Here is a 17,682-nt window from a genome sequence, read left to right on the forward strand (position 1 = left end):
GCCAAATGACGCCGAAAATTGAACTGAGCGCCGCGGCCGGGCTGAAGATGGCTCACGCTTGTACTTTGCCACAGGCCGAGTGACAATGCACTTTTGGGGATCAACGGGTAGGTAACCCGCATGGCGCGTGGCGTCCAGTCATGGTCCAGTTGCGTCAGAGACAGAGAAGCTTCTTCGTCCGTAGTGGCGCGGCGCAGCGCGGCGTGGAGTGGGAGAGGGGGCACGGCGGCTAGGCGGCTGGCTGGCTGGCGGCTGGCTGGCGGCTGGCTGGCGGCTGGCGTGCCGGTCGCTGCCGGCAGGGCCGGCAGGCTCAGTCAGTCATTAACGCTCCAGCCTGAGCGTAGGACGTGCCTCACATCAGCCCAGCTATGGCGTATCTCGCCATCCAGGTAGGACGCCGGGAAAATAAGTGACAAAACGGAATCGGTGGTTAAAATGCATTTGATGTCGATTTAGCTGTGGTGCGGTGCGTCGCAAGAGCCGCGGGCCATCGAGATCTCGATCGAGATCGGGAAAGGGAAGGGAGCTACCTTCGGCGGCATGGATCACTGCGTTGGTTTTAGGTTTTAATGTGAACCCAGCCGCATGGGCTCTGTGCTGAGGATTTTTGGGCTGGGCGAGGCGCGGCGGGCCGTAGATTCTCAACGTCAGAGCCGCCGTTGGACAACGCCGAGCCGAACCGGCTGTCTCGTCTGTCGGCATGGTCGGCCGGTGGGCTGGTGCCGCTACAGCAGCTAGAGCTACAGCAGTCCCGTTCTTCCCTCTTCACTCCTAGTCGCGCTGCCCTTTGCCGCATCCAACCGGAAGGACGGTGCTGCTCGTTCCTTGTTCCGAGTTCAGTGATGAAGCCTGCGGCTGCCGACTGATTCCGAGAGTTGTTTGGGTCGCTCCGTCTTTCTCGCACTCATGAGGCGTCACGCATAGGTGCGAGAGAGACAGAGCGACGGAAACGACTCTCAGTCTACTGATGTTCTTGTCAACCGCGACTCCTCTCCTCACCGGCCTCGCTGACGGCGGCTGACGGCCCCCCACTCGGACCGAACATTTCCCCCCCCCCCCCCCCCGGCTCTCTGGTCACACGCAAACACGATGGGCGGGCCGCACCGCGCCGGGCGCCCGGCAGGACACGTATTTAGAGCCCCTCCATGTCAAGGTCGCGGTGCGGCCGGTGCGGCCTCTTCGCGTAACGACGAAGCTGCGTGAGGCTGCGTCCCTCCCGCCTGGTTCTCCAAGTATTGTTGCTAGGCAGGCACACTGTTATTCAACGAATATGACGTCACATTCGTTAGAATGTGAATGTTGTCACATTCGTTTGAATGTGTTGTCACATTTGTTTGAATGTTGATCCACGCTTAAACGAATGTGACATCCGCATCAGGCGGCCGCATGATGGCCGTGTCTCGTTCAAACGAATGTGACATCCATCGCACTCAAACGAACGTGACAAAATTCACATTCTAACGAATGTGATGTCACATTCGTTGAATAACAGTGTAGGCAGGCAGCCCGCTTGCCACTGTGCCGGCCGGGCTTGCCCACTTTCCTGTCCGGCTATTGCTGTGCGCGGGCTTTCCTTCAAGGAATTTCCCAATCGTGTATTTACAAGCCCTTGCACCCAAGAAAGTGAAATCAAGAGTTCCCAGTCCGAGGGAAGTGATAAGACCCGTTCCTTTCGTCGTATTATGTGGCCTCTATCTTATCGCCGTTCGACACCGATCCTCAACATTGCCCGGGAATCTATAACCTTATTACCGTGGGGCGTACTTCAAACCGGTCATGTAAAGAGAGAAAACACAAGGCTCATAAAGGGCGATCAATCTCCGTTACTAGGTGACCACCAAGATTAACCTCTTCACAACAAGTGTTTGAGATGGCAACCGCTAGAAGCGCCATGTAATGCCATAGTATTGCTACATCCAGATAAACCCCCACGATGCACCTGTCGAAAGGGTTGCCAACACTAAGCAACGGGCCGTATCCGCAGACCTGGGTCTCGGAAATTTGATGCGGTTGGCAACCCTTTCGACATGGGTGAATCGTGATTTGCCTACTTGTTTTGGATGCTTCTGGCTGACGAAGAACGCTCTGGTTGCAGGTGCTGGCGGCGCTGGCGCTGCTGGCCGCGGCGGCCGACGCGGCGCGCATCCTGGCCGTGATGCCCATGCCGGCCCGCAGCCACCACATCGCCTTCGGCGGCGTGACCAAGGCCCTGGCCGACAGGGGCCACGACGTCACCCTCATCTCGGGCCTGCCCAAGGGCAACAAGATCAACCCGGCCAACAACAAGGTCATCTACCTGCCCAACCCTTTCGAGGACATGGCGAGTGAGTGCAGAATGGCGGCCTCCATATTTCGAGAATGGTGGGCGTTGTAGAACAAAACTAGAAATTTTAATTTAGAAATTATGTTGCACCATAATAACTGCGACGCCCACCGTTTAGGCATGTGCGCCTAATGATTTTTTTTACATTTTTTTAGCACTTCCTGGTTTGCGCCTGCCACGCCTTTACCAAACCTCTGTGTTTCAGACGATGTCCTGAAGGACTTCTGGGAGCAGAAGCAGAAGCCGTACGAGCAGCTGCAGTTCCTGATGAACTGGGGCGAGAAGTTGACCAACACCACGCTTTCCAGCCCCATCTTCCTGGCCGAGATCAACAAGCCGGGCCAGAAGTACGACCTGATCTTGGCGGAGCTGTTCTTCTTCCAAGAGGCCATGGTCGGCCTCGGACACAAGTTCAACTGCCCGGTGGTGGCGGTCAACCCGTTCGGCACTTCGAGCATGGTCAACGACGCCATGGGCAACCCCGTCAACCCGGCCTGGGTGCCGTCCCCCTTCCTGGGCTTCTCCGACCGCATGTCCTTCACGGAGCGAGCCATGAACTCCCTGTAAGGCCAGGACTCTGTGAACTTAGCCAGCGTGGCGCACCACGCGGCGTCGGTCGGGGTGCGTCCTAACGAACGTCCTTCTTTCCACAGGCTGCACGTGTCCATGCACGCGTACTACAACTACTTCTACATGCCGAAGATGCAGGCCCTGTCCGACATCCACTTCCCCGGCGCGCCGCCAGTCCAAGACATGCTCCGCTCCTACTTGGGCCTCACGCTGGTCAACAACCACTTCTCGCTGGCCTACCCGGCCCCCATGTCCCCCAACGTTGTGGAGATAGGTGGCATCCACATCCCCGACAAGCCCAAGGCCCTCCCCAAGGTACCCGAAACAATTCTCGCCGTATCGAACAAAAACAAATGCAAACATGATTAATATTTATTTTGACCTTTTCCATTGCAGGACCTGCAGGATTTCATGGATTCGGCGAAGGACGGCGTCGTGTACTTCAGCATGGGTTCGAACCTGAAGGTGGAGTTCATGCCCGAGAGCGCGAAGCAGGCGATCCTGGGCGCGCTGTTCGCCCTCAAGGAGCGAGTGCTGCTCAAGTGGGACGGCCCCCTGCCCAAGAACATGCCGGCCAACGTGAAGCACATCGAGTGGGCTCCGCAGGGCGACTTGCTGGCCCACCCCAACATGCGCGTCTTCTTCACCCACGGCGGGCTGCTCAGCACCCAGGAGTCCGTCTACTACGGAGTGCCGCTCGTCGGCATGCCCATGTTCGGCGACCAGCAGTTCAACATGCTGCTGGCCGCCAACAAGGGCTTCTGCGTCAAGCTGGAAATTAGAGAGTTGACGAGGCAGAAGGTCGACGAGGCACTCAGGGAGGTTCTGCAGAAACCCAAGTAAGTTCAAGAACCTATGAAGAATTCCTGTGTTTTTATAGTGCGCGCTCTGACACTGTCTCTGCCAATGTGCTCCGCAGGTACAAGGAGGCCGCCACCCGGCTGTCGCGGCTGTTCCGCGCCAAGCCCCTCACGCCCGCCCAGTCCGCCGTGTTCGCCGTGGAGACCGTGCTGGAGCACGGCGCGGACCACCTGCGGCCGGCGTCCGTGGGCATGCCGCTGTACCAGCTGCTGCTGCTGGACGTGGTGCTGGCGGCCGCCGTGCCCTTCCTGCTGCTGTTCCTGTGCTGCAGGGCGCTGTGCTGCGGGAGCAAGAAGGCCGCCCAGGAGGACCGGAGCGCGGCGGCCAGGAAGAAGAGGAACTAGTGCTGTGATATCTAGAGTAGCCAGGTAAATCTGCAAGTGCAAACGTGCCGGCCCGGCAGTGATCCAAAGCGGGAAGCCTGATGTACTGTGATAATTTTTTCATAAGTCGTTTTAACTCAGTATACGTGTGCAGTGCATAACACTGTGTCAATGTCAGTTGCGTGTGTTTTAAATTTGTGTCTGCAACGAAGGCCACCAAAGTGATTTCGGCATCCCAACGATTGCATACTAATGCTTCTCTAACTGTACTTCGTCACTACATTTTTATTTTTATAAATTTAGAAATTTATCTCTTTGGTATTTTATCATCAGAATTGATTAAATAAGACTACAGTTTAATATATTTATTGTTTTATTTCATCCGCACATATCTCCCAGGGTTGAGAGTTACAACGTATCGGCACTTAGGAGAGGAAAGGCGGGTGGCCGGCTGGCGGCGTCAAGTCAAAAGCACCGAGGCTTGGCGGAGCGCCGTGCCCGCTAGGTAGGCCACCTAGGCCACCTGCCCTTAATGGTAATGGTAATGCCAGGTAGGCAGCCCGCCAACCTCACGTGCGCAAGATTGCCCGCCCTCCAGGCGCTAAGGCTATCACCTTCAAATTGCAATCCTTTTCCTTCAAATGGGGCACGCCTACAAAGAGGCGGGCGGCCGCCACACAGTGGCTCTAGTAGGCTACAGGAAAGCACACATAATGTAGATAACGGAATACAGTCCGTGAGATATAAGGCTCTTGACCTACACAGTCACACACCTATACACTAGCACACTGCAAGGTTTTAACAAAAGATAAGCAGAAGTAATATTTTTTTTAGAAGGAATTGCATTTTTATATTTATTTTTTACTATTTTATCATACACCAGGTGGAAAATTTTAAACAAAAATAAAAGTGAAGAGAGAAGTTAACATTTAAAATCAGTACGTTGTCACCACAGCAGTTAAGAAACAGCTGGGACACAGGGGTTTTGGTGCATTATACCCATGCATTCCCTCCGAGTAAATTTGGGTCCATAAATTGGCAGACATAATACCTTAGCACTTTAAGCTTGATACAACATTTAGGTACGGAGTTCGTGAAAAGTAATTAACTCGGCAACAATCATGGTTGTCAAACGCAAACCACTAAGACTTGAAGTAAAACTTAAATCATAGAAACAGTTACAAGGATCACAGTTTTAACAATATGCTAGAGAGTAAACCGAAGCAGGTTATTTTTAGGTTTAGACGATGTGTTCTGGGCTCCTAGACAAGAACCACACCTCCATGGGCGTCTCGCGTCCCTTCATGGCGACGGGGCCGCGGTAGTCCAGCTGGAACTGGGGATCGCAGTTGTCAGGCTGATTCAGCAGCCTGAAAGCAAACGTTGGTCACATCCGTCAATGCGCAGCGCGTGTTAGTGGAATAGACATTCTGACGGCTCCCAAACCGGGACCATCGTCCTCGAGGAATCGAGTGTGCACAGGCCAAGGCCCGGCCAAGAGACGTACTTGAAGGCGTCCTCCGACACGTTGATCTTGCCCGGCTCCCCGGTGGTCTCAGTGCGGCTGGTCAAGTTGACTGTGTTGCCGAACAGGCAGTACCGCGGCATGCGGTGCCCGATCACCCCCGTCACCACCTCCCCCGAGTGGATGCCGATCGTGATTTTCTGCAAGAAAGTAACCATCAGAATCAGACCGCTTCCCCAGTGTCTCGCAGCGAATGGGGTGGGAACGGGAACGAAACAGCGTGTCATGTGGGTAAGTGTCATGAGCGTACCACGGGCGTGCCGTCCACCTTGACCTCGCTGCTGAGGTCCATCATGTCCAGGGCGAGGCGCGCCATGCAGCGGGCGTGCGACGTGCAGGGCTCGGGCAGCCCCGACACGGCCATGTACTTGTCGCCCACGGTCTCCACCTGCGGGCAAGAGCAGCAGTGTCACCCCACGCCTTCGGAGCCTTCGGACATCGGCGAGCTCTGCAAGCCACTCAAGGAGCTACTCGTGCCTGCTGCCGCCTCTGCGGCACGCGCTCAGTACCTTGTACACGTTGGGGTTCTTGCGCGGGTCAGTGAGCGTGTCGAACGCGGTGTACAGCTGGTTCAGCATCTGCACGATGGACATGGGGTCGCGGTGGGCGGGGTCGGCGCACAGCTGCGAGAAGCCCACGATGCCCGAGAAGAGCAGCGTGACGCTGGGGTAGCGCCGTGGCGGCACGGGCCGGCCGTGGCGGAGCTCCGTGGCCACCGACATGGGCAGCACGGAGTACAGCAGCCTGCAACAAGCGACGGCCAGGTACATTCCGAGGGTCGTTTTCGTCGCTCCGTCTCGCTCAAACTTGCGGGGCGGCCCGTAAGGGTGGGAGAGAGACGGAGTGACGAGAACGACTAGTCACAGTCTGCAGTGCTGCCATCAGTCCCCGAGGTCCAGGCGAGTCCAGGAGAGGCGGCTCCTACCTGTCCGTCTTCTGCTTCTCCCCCTCCAGCTCGCGGTACGTCTGCTGCAGTTTGTCGGTGAGGATCTCCAGGTTCCTGGTCAGCTTGTAGTCCGCCTCGAACTGCTCGGACATGAGCACCAGGTCACGCGTCGCATCGTGCAGCGGGATGTCGCTGATGAACAGCCCGCGCCTGCAAATGGAGGAACGACAGGAAGTGATAACAAAAGATTTCTCAAGGACAACGAATTTCTTTCACATTTCCTTCTTTACGTAAAGATAAAGAGACCGTCGAAACCCACTCGGCAAGATTCGCAACTCATTGACACGCACCTGGTGAGGTCGTCGAGGTTGACGACGCTGGGGTACGACAGGAAGATGACGGAGTCGTTCTCCGGGACGTACATCATCTGGCCCTTGAGGCGCAGGTACGTGAACTCGGGCGGCGTGTCGGGCTCGGCGTCGAGCGCGCCGGGACGCGTCTTGAGGACGTACACCGTGTTGATGTGCGCCAGGATGTTCTCGAACGTCAGGTCCAGGTGGGGCCGCACTGGCTCCAGGACGTCGGTCAGCAGGCAGCCCTCCTTGCGCAGGGCGGGGATGACTCTGGACACGGCATGGCCAGTCTGCACCACCGTCAGGTCCCGCGTGAACATGACGTGGAACGGGAACACGCGGCTGAAGGTGGCCGGGCTCACGAGCGGCTCTGTAGGCAAGGCCGGCAAGGAGACCCAAGTCAGACCCTGTTGAACTAATTAGTGATGTGGCGGCCTGGCAGGCGGGGCGACTCGCCACCCCAGCCGTGTTTGGCGAGGGCGAGGGCCACCGAGGGCGTGGCGGCCCCGCCCCGACCCGGCCGGCCGCACGCACACTGTATGCAGTACGCACCGCTGTTGAGCTCGTCCACCTCCTGGGTCAGCTGGCTCGCGTCCCCGGGCTTGCGCTGGTCGGCCTGCTCCGTGATGAGGAACTGCACATGGTCGCAGTCCGCCTTGGTGCGCAGAATCTCCACCTCCACCTCGGTGCCGTGCAGCTTGCTGGCCACAGTCTGCAACCCAAACAGCGCCAAACGGCGTCAGCGAGCGCAACACACAAGGAGGACCCTAGCGCTGCCCTAGCGTGGCGCTAGCGCGCCGGCCGGCGAGGCGGCGAGGCGCACCTTGACGATGCCGATCACGATGTGCTCCAGGCCGGGGCGGTCCGAGTAGTAGTGCAGCACCAGGGCGCCGTCCTCCGGCCGCTCTGTGCAGCGGAAGGACGGGGCGCGCATGCCCGGGTACAGCGTGCCCAGGTGGTCATGCAGGGCGTCCAAGTTCTGCAACACACAATTCGCTATTCACCTCTTCCTTTCCGGACAGGAGTGTCGTTTTACGTATAGTACCGTATATGTTACGAATGTCACCTGCAAGAAATCCCGGGGAGTGGCTCCCAACACCTGCAGGATCTTGTCGTAGCCAGACTCTTGGCAGAACTCAAAGAACATCTTGCCGAACAATTCCAGGATTTTGTCAGCGGGGATTTCTACACATCGAAGGAAACGTCGATATATTAAAAAGAAACAGTATAAATGGTCTTTTGACTCATAACATGACGATGTCATAGCTTGCAAAGAAGACAGAAGCAAAATAGAAACTTACTGAGAATGCCCACAGCTGCCCCGATCAGATTGTAGGTCACTTCGTCGTCGTAAATTTGCCGGACCAAAAACTGGCCGTCCATGTTCACCTCCGCCGCTTTCCTGCACACCAAGGATGTTTTTTGAACATTAATATCCTTCTGCTAAAGCACGCGCGGCTCAGCAGATACTTCTCTACTCACTTGATAGTCTCCCATGTTTCGTCGCCGAATGTCCTCACTACCAGCAACTCCAAGGCGTAGTTCACAAAGCCATACTGGAACAGAAAGCAATGCGTATGTTACGCCAGAGCCTCGTCCTCCTCCCTGGCGGGCAGCGGTCGTGATAAGCTACGCGCAGGATCCCGCGCGCAAGGTGTAAACAAACTCGTCTGCCGAAATAGCACTGCCTGCCTAAGCAGCCTGCCTCACGGTGCAGTGCGCTCACCTCGGTGGTGCAGGATCATGGGGGTGCTTCAGCGGGTGTTTTGGGGAAGGGCACCTACGGGTTCCTGGCTTTTTCATTATTTTTGTTGTTCACTCGGACGACTGGCAGGGTCTATAGTTAACCCCAACGCCTGATAGTAAAGCAACTCGCAGCACGGGCCCCACTTCAAACGCTCCAGGGGCAGCGCAAGGACAGCTCCGTTCAACAGCCAAATGACCGCCATTGCGGACACCTGGACAAGGAGCATGGCGCGGCGCCGGACCGTATCGCTGGCGGGCCTAACACACAGGGGCATATCCCCTCTAAATAGCGGGACGCACGCATATGCAGGGCCGGGGGCACCCCTTCAGTCCCTGTGGCCAGGGGCTTGAAGAAACTCACCATTTTGGGCGGAAGGGAGGCAGCAGGAGCCCTGCTTTCCTCTCCTGCTAGTTGCCGTGGCGCTGCGACGCAGCACTGCGAACCTGCGCACGGCCTACTCGGCCCCAGAGGCCCTCCCCTGCCCTCCCCAGCCGGGAACCCCTCCCCCCCGGCAGCTCCATCGATCTTGCCCCGGAAGAGGGGGGCGACCCCCTTCGCTACCCCTCGAGGCAGGGCCCGAAGCGCCGACCTCTGCCACCCCACAACACGTTTTGTCGTACAGTTCACACAACGGGGGGTACTTCTAAGCTCGGCTGCTTTTTTAGATTTTTCGTTTCAAGTTGACTTGGAAAACACAAACAACAGGACACCATTTTTAACGCCCTAGTGTACGAACGTGCTGCATATAATTTTTAAAGTCATTTATTTCTATTTTTAAGCTTTATTTCGCTTTAATTTAAAATAATATATATTTGCGAGGGCTTTTAGTGTTCTAGGGTTGCCATCCCTGCTCCTCCAGTTCTGAAACCCCCCAAGCGCCCACCTCCTTTCTCGATGTCAAGCTAAGGTGCGCCACTTGCCGCACTTTGAATAGTGCCGCGCCAAGCAGCCAGTGCTGCCAACATGCCGGCGCGTGGTAGCACGCACGCAGGCAAGCGGCCGCGCCGCTCGGACTGCCCCCCCCCCCCCACCGCCACGCAAGTGACGTCATTCTGGCTCCCCAGTTTTCGGCCCGGAGCGGCCCCAGCGGGGCAGGGGCGGGGAGGGAAGGGGGCGGCCAGCCAACCTGTACGCCAACCGACAAGAACAAGAAAGCAAACGTCACTGTCAGCAGCGGTCGGTAAGGGAGCGGTGTCGGTCGAAAGGCCCCTTCCAAGTCGTCAAGCGGTCGCTGGTCGCGAGCGGGGTGAGTGCTGTAACCTTTTGGTGTACCAATGTCGTGGCATCGGCCCCGGCACTGACTAATGACTGCCGACAGTTTGTCTTCTTCCTCATACACCACCATCTTGGGGGGTTTGCCACCAATTTTACATTTTTCTGACGTCCCAGAGCGAGTGCCGCTACGTTGACTCTTGGGTGTGTGGACTTTGATCTGCATTGTCGGCGTATGTTCATTAGTTACCACTTTTTCAGTAAGCCGTTATACTGTATTTGTGACAAGTCTGCAACTCTCATACAAAAAAAAATTCTCATTCATTCATTGAAATTTTTATTTGTTTCTCCCTTAAAGCCTGGCCCTTCCAGATAATCTGAATTTTGCTCTTTGCCTGTTACAGTTGTTCTACCTGCCAAGATGGGTTGCCTTTCGTGTACCTGGACATTTGTCAAAATTTTCTTGCTGTGCGCCATTATCACATTCCTCCCTGGCCTTCCACCCCATGCCGAATTCAAAGAATACTCGTAAGTTAACTGTGACTGAATGCTCGTAAAATTCTCTTTTTAGTTTTGTATCATTACCTGTGAATGTTGATCATATTTTTAACATTGTTACTTTCTTTCAAAGTGTTGTCAGGCCAAAGGCTTTGGATGCTGAACTATTGTTAAGAAGGCATCTAGACAAAGCTGAGCGTATATTTGATGGCCAGATAACAGGTCCCGAAGCCTTTGCGGTGTACAATGGCGCTGTTTACACTGGAATTGACGGAGGTTTTGTTGTTCAAATTGATGAGGGAGAAATTAAGCCCGTGGTGAAGTTTGGAGAAAATTGTGGTAAGATCTAAAACATTTTGCTTGTTCATCGTTCAGCTATTTGTTTATTACGGTAGAATATGACACTTCAACCGCTGTCCATGTTTCAGAGGACATTACCGAGGAGCACATCTGTGGTCGTCCTCTTGGCCTGAAATTTGATGCCGCAGGAAACCTGTATGTTGCTGATGCTTACTATGGAATCTTCAAGTACAATATCCAAAAAGGTAATATCTGTTTGCTTTATTTGGCTTTGCACCTTGCCTTTTGAATTTTTTAGTATCTTGTATGATAATTCTGCTTGATCTTTGCAGCTGAAAAAACACTGTTGGTAGGTGTTGATGAAGAAATTGAAGGGAAGAAATCGAAGTTTATAAATGATCTAGCTGTTGCTAAGGATGGAACAGTGTATTTCACAGTCACCACCACAACATTCCCACTGTTTGATGCTCTTTACGCTCTTCTCTCCCCTGGGGATGGAAGGTTTGTCTTTTTTATAACAAGCTTCATCTTATTTATTGTTTTTGTTGTATCAATGCTGTTTCAATTTCCTTCCAGAGTTGTCAAGTATGATCCTAGAAGTAAGAAAGCAACTGTTCTAGCTGAAGGCCTCTTGCTGCCCAATGGCATTGCTCTTTCTAAGAATGAAGATTTCCTTGTTTTTTCTGAAACTGCTGCTGCCCGAGTTATGAGGTATTGTTTAACATTTTTCAAAAATGATTCTTGTTTTTGCTGCTTCATAGTTTTAACAAAATGTTCGTCGCAGGTTGGATTTGAAGGGAAACAACAAGGGCACAGTTAGCATTTTGGCTGAAGGTCTCCCTGGGTTACCTGACAACATCAGGTTTGATGGACAGGATGGATTCTTCGTGGCTCTTGTCGCTTCTGCTGATGAGTCTCACCCAGCTTTACCTGTGACATTGGCGCCTTTCCCTAACATCCGGAAATTCTTGGCCCGTGTTCTTTACCTTCTTGAAATGCCTTTTATCCAAATCCACAAATTGTACCCCAATTACTTCACTCGTCGTGCCATTCACTCGGTAAGAATGACTCTGAGAATAATACTAACTCTCATGATGAGCTCTTGCCATTTTCGCTTTTAAAATGCGTGTTTTGTTTTTGTTTCTAGATTGGCCACTTTAGTGTAACTCAGCCTCTTCTTGGTGATCATGTCACCATCTTGCACCTTGACTCTAAGGGGGATATCACTGATGCACTTGTCGGTAGAGATGGTTCTGTGAGCCACATTAGTGATATGATTGTGTCTGGCGATTACATTCTCCTTGGATCACCTTACAATAACTACATTGGTCGGGTTCCCCGACCTAATGCACCACACCATGTCACCATTAAAAATGTTCGATTTGAATCGGCAGAAGAAGTTGATGAGTCTGCTGCCAGGAAGGCTGCAGAAGAAGCTCAAGCTGTACGAGCCAGAGAAGAACAAGCCAGAAAGGCTGCTGAGGCAGCTTCTAAAGCAAAGAAGGCTGCAGAAGAAGCTGCAAACAGGAAGGCAGCTGAGGAAGCAGCAAGACTGAAGAAAGAAGCTGAATCTGCAGCCCAAAAGGCAGCCCAACCCGGGTGGAACGAACTGTAGTCAAATCTACAATTTTAAAATGCATCTACAACTCTACAATAACTGTACTGCATCTGGACTCAAATTGAAGTTTATCTAGTGTTACAAATGGCAGGCTGCATACAAAAAAATATATACTTAGACTGCAGTTGGACTTATGTAATTACAGCAGTTTAACTGTAGTGAAACTACAGTTAAACTACAGTTAACTACAGTTTTCTTGCAAATAAACTGGTAGTTTTTTTGTAATACTGCAGTCGAATCTGCAGTTTTGACTACGGTCATCTCTCGTTTTAAAAATAGCAGTTAAAACTGGAGTTGCGAAGTATCTTTTAACTACAGTTTTAAAATTTATTTTTTAAAACTTTATTCCTTGTTCTTCGGGAACTCTCTCCCACCCACCCAACCCCTTTCTCCTTCGTTACTCAACGACTTTTGATGATGAAAGTTGTAGGCGGTGATGGTATTCGAACGACGGTCCTCCGGGTCGTGGAGCGGAGGACTTGACCACTACGCTGGCAGGCGGGCGTGTCCGGAGACGTGCACGACCCGGACCACATGACAAGACCCCCTCTCGTGACCCACTGATCGGGCACTGCAGTTCAACTACAGTTTTAATGCAGCATAACCATAGATAATGTGCACTTGGCTATCACAATTTCTACGCAAACTCACGTTTTATACCGTAAGCCTCACAATTTTGTTAGCGGATAATTTTTATAAACGATAGGGCCAAAAGAATCCGTATTAGAACCGCTGCCGTTGCTTTAACTTAACGAATTCCGTGCAACTGACTGAACACCATTCTGGTTATTCAAACACACAAAAGGAACTAAATTTGGAGAATTCGGTGAAATTATTTGGAATTGGGACAAAATAGAACACTGATTTGGCTGAACTGTGAAGTTGCTTACACAACTGCAAAAAAGGGCAACCAAAATTGTAGTCAAACAACAATTTAATTACACTCCTGAAGTGTGCTTGCTTTTTGCAAACGGAAGTACAATTTAAGTTCCGACTACACTGGAGTTAAAACTGTATTTAAGAACTGCACGTGAGACTGCAATTTAACTGTACCTGTACTGCTGTTGAAAATGCCCTCGATACTACGTTTCGATCTACAGAGTTAAACTACATTTAAAGTACTTTTAAAACTGGCGTTTCTGAACTGCAGTTTATGACTGTAGTCTGCACTCAGTCAAAACTGCACTCCCTTCCACCCGGGAAGAGGCTAAGGCTAAACTGGCTGCGGAGGAAGCCAAGAAGAGAGCGGCAGAAGAGGCACAAGCAAGGAAATTAGCAGAAGAGGCACGAGCAAAGAAAGCAGCAGAAGAGGCTCGAGCCAAGAAAGCAGCAGAAGAAGCAAGAGCAAAGAAAATAGCGGAAGAATCAGCCAAGAAAGCAGCTGAAGAGGCAAGGTTAAAGAATGCCGCAGAGGATGCAGCGAAGAAAGCCGCTAAGGAAGCTAAAGCCAAAAAGGCAGCTGAAGAATCCGCTAAGAGAGCAGCTGAGGAAGCCAAGGCAAAGAAATTAGCCCAAGAAGCTCAGTTTGCTAAAGAAACTAAGGCTAGGAAAGCTGCTGGGGAATTGTAACTGAAAAAGGCGACTAAAGAATCAGCCAAGAAGAAGACGCCAGAAGAAGAAAAAGCAATCAAGGCTGCTGGAAACTCAAATAAAAATTAGACTTATCTAATTTATTACAAGTTTTTTAAAGTACAATGGCACATAAAGTTATGCGTATCATTTATCAAAATTGTATGAAATTTTCCTTTTCCTGAAAGTGCATTTGTGGTGCTAGTTGGTATCTTATGTCTCTGTTTGTTGTCTTTTTTGTAACTTTTGTAATTTGAAAGTTATTTGTAGCCAAGTGCCCTGTGCTCAGTTAGTTGGCTGTGACCTGCTTTAAAATTTTGATAATTCCTCTCACATTCCAATATGTTTTTAGGATGTCTTGTTATCTTGCTGTGCAAATGCAGTACCCCGCCATTATCACTTACATGCCTTATGTGGGGGAATGATTTTTGAAGTGCAACAACTCATTGCCGTTTTGTTTTGTGCCAAAAACTGAGTTGCTTCTGTAAGATTCTACTCTATGTGAGTTTTGTGCTAACGGACTTTCAACATTCCACGAATCTTTCCTGTACTTTTTTTGTAAAATTTGATCTGCATGTATACCTTTTATAATTTGCATATAGTTGTAGATTTTTTTTTAAACCATCATTTTTGTGGGTATTTTGCTCACATCAATGGATCTGTGTTCTCATTTGTAATGTAAATTCTAATGTATGTATCCAGATATTCGTAGGGCAGCTCTCTTAGAGTCCTGATGGTGATGTTTGTGCATAATCATGAAATGTTTCTCTTTTATTGATCTGTTTTTTTCATGCTATGTGTCTCATTTCACCATTTAATTTGGTTACTTCCCTTCTTAGACCTGTTTTTACATGATTTTGTATCCCATCTGAGACCCTTGTGTGTTGCCTCTGCAACGAAGGTATCCAGACTGATGAGTGAGTGGTTGTTTCGTTTTGTTTCCAACAGCGATCTGTATTTTAAATCTGGTCATTATTTTCTCTGTATGTTAAATGGTTGTGGTAACTATAGCCCTTTCACAGTTGTAGGGCTCTAGTAGTTACTTTTTAGTTGTAAGATCTTTGTTCAACAATGTATCTGTAAGGTGCAGCAACTTAGTTGGTGTCAATGTCAAAATTTTTTTAAGATAAAGGATATGTATTAGTGGATGTACTGGTAATTTGTTTTCAGCTATTAAAAGTATAATTGTGACCCTTTCAGATGTTGTCTTTTACCTTTCTTACGTACAGACAAAAACAAAATTGGAATTGTATCAATGTAGTTTATTCTCTAGAAGGATTTCAGTGGTTTGTTGTTAATGATTTTGAATCCTTTGATTGTCATACTTTCATCGGCCTTGGTTTGCCCAGTGTTTGTAGAACTTGTTGTCCCTCCTCAAGAACATCATTTGCTGTGACCAGAGATGCCATTCTTTACTGCACACCTTGTTTGGAAGGTAAGCTTTCCTGTCAATACTAAATTTGGAAGTGGCCAATTACGCATGGTCGATTTATTGTGGATGTGGGTCCATTTCAAATACATGTTCAGCTCATTGATTTATCTCAGATATTTAAATGTACTAATTGTTGTTCCATTGAAAACTGTTGACGCGTTTTAAATGTGGAAAGCTAATCCTCCGTATGAATGTGCTTTTGTGAAAATCACGTAGACAGAAGATCACAACCACAATATTTATTTCTATGTACACAGTTTTAGAAGTAAATGTCATTCAATGCTTCTGTACAGCATATTGCTACAGATATTGCTGTATTAAAATTTCTACCATATTTTTTATATTGCATTTTTGTATTTAGTAGCACCAAACATTTTGTTTAGACCAGCCAAACAGTGACACAACTGATTCTTTTGGTTACATGCAGACAAGTTAGATTATTTATAAAGAAATCAATTTTAGTTTTTAATTACTTATTCATGGTATAGTTCATATTTAGATCTATGCTTTTGCATTCTATTTAGTAACGCATTTTGCAACTTTAATGCAACATTTTCTAATGCTGTACTTAATTAAAACATTCAAGTAATTTAAAACATTCAAGTAACATTTTATGCTTATTTAATAATTTATTCATCAAAATAATCGTACCTTTTAGGGTAGAGGAAGATATTTAACAACTCAAAATATATATCTTGAAGCAAGAGGTTGATCTCCAGCTTGATGTAACTTTGCAACAATCTCTTAATTAATGCCAAGGAATACGGAGCCTATTTTCACAACGTGGTTATAAATGGTCTGAGCCTTTAGTTCCTCCACCGGACTCACAAATAACCTGTGCGACTGACTTTGCTCCCTTGGCTTGTGTCTCTGGTGAGCGTCTCAGTATTACAATGAGTAAAGCAAGGTTTAAAACAGTCTCACATCTTCATTTCATACAAATATATTTGAAACAAAATCTTTGGCACATAACGAATAAAACAAAGTCACAATGGGGGAACATTCACTGTTTGGCTTCTGAGGTCTTTAAAAGCAAGTACTCAAGCAATTTATTCCTAAGAGAAAGACATCAACAATATAATTAATAACAACAACATTTTATAACAATCAAGTGAAGTGCTTTGCAGGATTTGGTTCAATGCTTTGTTCATACACTGCAAATGTTCCAATAAGGTGAATACCTCTCATAAGCATTTCATCTTGAGTGAATACAATAATTGAGCATGAACTAGATCAATGCACACCGAACCATCAACATTCTCAACCCACAAAAGTCTTATAGTGCAGCTCTTAGATCCATTTCCCTCAAGTTTACTGAACAGTTAAGGAAGTATATTTTTGTTTCATTGCACTCTGAGTAAGTTGCACTATGCTGCACTGTAAGTTACTTGAGGAGCAAATGGATACTAAAATTGCATTGACATGGGTGTAGTATTCCAATGAACTTTGGTGCAGACTGTTCTGTTAAAAAAATATATCTGTGATAATCCACTTCAGTCACCAGCCCAACATAAACTCTATTCTTAAATGAAGAATATATTTCTGCTTTGGACGAATAACACAACAAATTGCAATCTCATAATTAATTGTTTAAATAGTTTGTAGGCAAACAAGCTTATGAGACATTCTAAGATCCAGCCATAAGGGTAATTAGAACATGTCGGGGAAACAAAAATGAGAAAAGAAACCTAATCTTGATCTGTCTTAACACACACCATTATAAGCATTTAAACAACAAAGAAACGTCTGCACTGTTCTGCTTTTGAAGTAATTTCATTCTAAGGGAACCACTATGATTGAGGTCAAGGGAGCCGCAGATGCCGTATATTTACAGTTAAATATGCTGTTTGTTTCAATAGCAATTTTTTGTTCGAGTCCATCCCTTGCCTTGATTTAAAAGGGATTTTGGTATTTAGGCATTATTGGCCAAAAAAGACGCACAAACTGAAACCAAAAACACAATCAGTCAGGAGAATTTTCTGGAATAGAACATTTTCTCATCGATATACATTGGATATAGGTTTCATGAGGCAGTTTGACAACGTAAAATTCCAGCCCAATGTCCTCAAATTGAAACAGTACAAGGGTCCAGAATGCAAGGGCCTGCACTCTTGCAATAGCTGGCAGTGCATCTCGAAGTCTGGCACCGCAACCTATGTACACAAAACACCTATAATATTTACACAAATAGTTTGTACATCTTAATTATTTTAGCAAAGCACCAGGCCCAGTGCAGCCCCAGTACAGTGCTGCCATGGGATTATTGTTTAGGTCTGTTCCTTTATCACAAGTGTCTCATAAATATTAAACTAATTTCACTCCGGTCTTTCCCTTGCGCACTAGAAGACCTGCTTGAGCAATAACAACATAATAATCGTAACACTGTTAACGGTAGCTGGCAGTGCCAATGTCAACGGTGCGAGTCGCCAGTCCAGTCGGCACGATGAAAGAAAATGGTAAAACGA

At 48.9% G+C, this 17,682-nt stretch overlaps 3 protein-coding genes across 6 annotated transcripts; 2 read left to right on the forward strand and 1 right to left on the reverse strand.

Annotated features, from left to right (window-relative positions):
- Window positions 1-284: 284 nt before the first annotated feature.
- LOC117650669 (UDP-glucuronosyltransferase 2C1-like) lies at window positions 285-4,441 on the forward strand. Its single transcript, XM_034394240.1, has 6 exons — window positions 285-389; window positions 2,096-2,324; window positions 2,529-2,886; window positions 2,977-3,208; window positions 3,290-3,732; window positions 3,813-4,441. The coding sequence occupies exons 1-6, from the start codon at window positions 369-371 to the stop codon at window positions 4,096-4,098; spliced, it is 1,569 nt and encodes a 522-aa protein (XP_034250131.1). The 5' UTR covers window positions 285-368; the 3' UTR covers window positions 4,099-4,441.
- Window positions 4,433-9,078, reverse strand: LOC117650668 (guanylate cyclase soluble subunit beta-1). Its single transcript, XM_034394239.1, has 12 exons — window positions 8,949-9,078; window positions 8,324-8,397; window positions 8,143-8,243; window positions 7,908-8,026; window positions 7,665-7,820; window positions 7,394-7,553; window positions 6,839-7,211; window positions 6,528-6,698; window positions 6,112-6,346; window positions 5,853-5,990; window positions 5,585-5,742; window positions 4,433-5,447 (listed from the first exon to the last, which is right to left on the reverse strand). The coding sequence occupies exons 1-12, from the start codon at window positions 8,949-8,951 to the stop codon at window positions 5,318-5,320; spliced, it is 1,818 nt and encodes a 605-aa protein (XP_034250130.1). The 5' UTR covers window positions 8,952-9,078; the 3' UTR covers window positions 4,433-5,317.
- A 595-nt stretch (window positions 9,079-9,673) lies between these two features.
- LOC117650667 (adipocyte plasma membrane-associated protein-like) lies at window positions 9,674-15,558 on the forward strand. Of its 4 annotated transcripts, none has more exons than XM_034394235.1 (9): window positions 9,674-9,834; window positions 10,205-10,328; window positions 10,432-10,637; window positions 10,727-10,843; window positions 10,931-11,099; window positions 11,175-11,309; window positions 11,383-11,656; window positions 11,746-12,190; window positions 13,418-15,558. In XM_034394235.1, the coding sequence occupies exons 2-9, from the start codon at window positions 10,222-10,224 to the stop codon at window positions 13,783-13,785; spliced, it is 1,821 nt and encodes a 606-aa protein (XP_034250126.1). In that variant the 5' UTR covers window positions 9,674-9,834; window positions 10,205-10,221; the 3' UTR covers window positions 13,786-15,558. The 4 variants fall into 4 exon arrangements, with proteins under 4 accessions (XP_034250126.1, XP_034250128.1, XP_034250125.1 ...); XM_034394237.1 differs by lacking the exon at window positions 9,674-9,834 and adding an exon at window positions 9,864-10,004; XM_034394234.1 differs by lacking the exon at window positions 9,674-9,834 and adding an exon at window positions 9,909-10,060.
- The last annotated feature ends 2,124 nt before the right edge of the window (window positions 15,559-17,682 follow it).

The sequence above is a fragment of the Thrips palmi genome, unplaced genomic scaffold (assembly GCF_012932325.1).
Source record: "Thrips palmi isolate BJ-2018 unplaced genomic scaffold, TpBJ-2018v1 HiC_scaffold_5, whole genome shotgun sequence".
In the NCBI taxonomy this organism is placed as follows: Eukaryota; Metazoa; Arthropoda; class Insecta; order Thysanoptera; family Thripidae; genus Thrips; species Thrips palmi.

What these genes read in the sequence shown, in the direction of transcription:
- LOC117650669 (XM_034394240.1), top strand. Translation starts at nt 369, where the DNA reads ATGGCGTATCTCGCCATCCAG. An exon ending in TGGCGTATCTCGCCATCCAG is followed by an intron (nt 390 to 2,095) that starts GTAGGACGCCGG and finishes CTCTGGTTGCAG; the next exon opens with GTGCTGGCGGCGCTGGCGCT. An exon ending in AGCCCAAGGCCCTCCCCAAG is followed by an intron (nt 3,209 to 3,289) that starts GTACCCGAAACA and finishes TTTCCATTGCAG; the next exon opens with GACCTGCAGGATTTCATGGA.
- LOC117650668 (XM_034394239.1), bottom strand. An exon ending in GGCAGCTGTGGGCATTCTCA is followed by an intron (nt 8,027 to 8,142) that starts GTAAGTTTCTAT and finishes TTCGATGTGTAG; the next exon opens with AAATCCCCGCTGACAAAATC. An exon ending in AGAACCCCAACGTGTACAAG is followed by an intron (nt 5,991 to 6,111) that starts GTACTGAGCGCG and finishes TCTTGCCCGCAG; the next exon opens with GTGGAGACCGTGGGCGACAA.
- LOC117650667 (XM_034394234.1), top strand. Translation starts at nt 10,036, where the DNA reads ATGTTCATTAGTTACCACTTTTTCA. An exon ending in GAAGTTTGGAGAAAATTGTG is followed by an intron (nt 10,638 to 10,726) that starts GTAAGATCTAAA and finishes TCCATGTTTCAG; the next exon opens with AGGACATTACCGAGGAGCAC. An exon ending in CTCGTCGTGCCATTCACTCG is followed by an intron (nt 11,657 to 11,745) that starts GTAAGAATGACT and finishes TTTTGTTTCTAG; the next exon opens with ATTGGCCACTTTAGTGTAAC.